The sequence below is a fragment of the Loa loa genome (genome assembly GCF_000183805.2).
Source record: "Loa loa unplaced genomic scaffold supercont3.4143, whole genome shotgun sequence".
NCBI lineage: Eukaryota > Metazoa > Nematoda > Chromadorea > Rhabditida > Onchocercidae > Loa > Loa loa.
In genome coordinates, this window is record NW_018112319.1 from 1 (window position 1) to 819 (window position 819).

At 27.2% G+C, this 819-nt stretch overlaps 1 protein-coding gene across 1 annotated transcript; it reads left to right on the forward strand.

Annotated features, from left to right (window-relative positions):
* Positions 1–303: 303 nt before the first annotated feature.
* LOAG_16118 (hypothetical protein) lies at positions 304–806 on the forward strand (the record flags this gene model as incomplete). The annotated part of the gene is made up of 2 exons (XM_003151605.1): positions 304–463; positions 637–806. Coding segments are annotated over 2 exons (330 nt in total), but the record flags the coding sequence as incomplete, so codon positions are not given.
* Between the last annotated feature and the right edge of the window lie 13 nt (positions 807–819).

Below are 819 nucleotides of genomic sequence, written 5' to 3' on the forward strand. Positions count from 1 at the left end.
CAATTGTTTGTTATCAATATATTTATCAAATTTTCAATATTATCGCTATTTAAATGATTTTTCAAATTTTAAAATCTTTCTTTTCATCAACATTTATGTGTAAGAAGAAATAGACGAAATTAGTTTTATAATAGGATTTTTGTTTAATTTAATTTTAATTTTTTTAATAATTGAAATATTCTTCTAAGAAATTGGAAAAAATTAAGCAATAAATATTAAAGAGGAAGCAAGAAGAGTATCAACAATAATGGTTGTGGTCATCATCATGGTGCTATTAGTGGAATTGCTAATGAACCAGTTGTAATGTGCGGTCTTAAAAGTGCCGCATTTGTGATCATTTTTGGTGATGCAATTCATAATTTCATTGATGGAATTGCTATTGGTGCAAGTTTTGCTATCTCAAATCAAGTTGGTATAGCAACAAGCATTGCTGTTGTGTGCCATGAATTACCACATGAATTAGGTTTTAATTTTGTTGTTTTATTTGCATCACTTTTTAGGGTTCAGAATTTTATTCAATTTTAATCAAATTTTTGAAATTATTTTCAGAATAAATATTTTTGTACTATTGAAATATTACATTTGTAATTTTTAATTTCAATTAAATTATTCATGAAAATTTTTGATTAAATTTAGGTGATTTTGCGGTCTTAATCGAATCTGGCCTTTCAATTCGTCGTGCTATGTTCCTAAATTTCCTTTCTTCTTTAACTGCATATGGAGGCTTATTTCTTGGCTTAGCAGCAATTAGTGTTGATAGTGCAGTGGAGATATTACTTGCTATAACAGCTGGAATGTTTTTATATGTTGCTTGGCTTG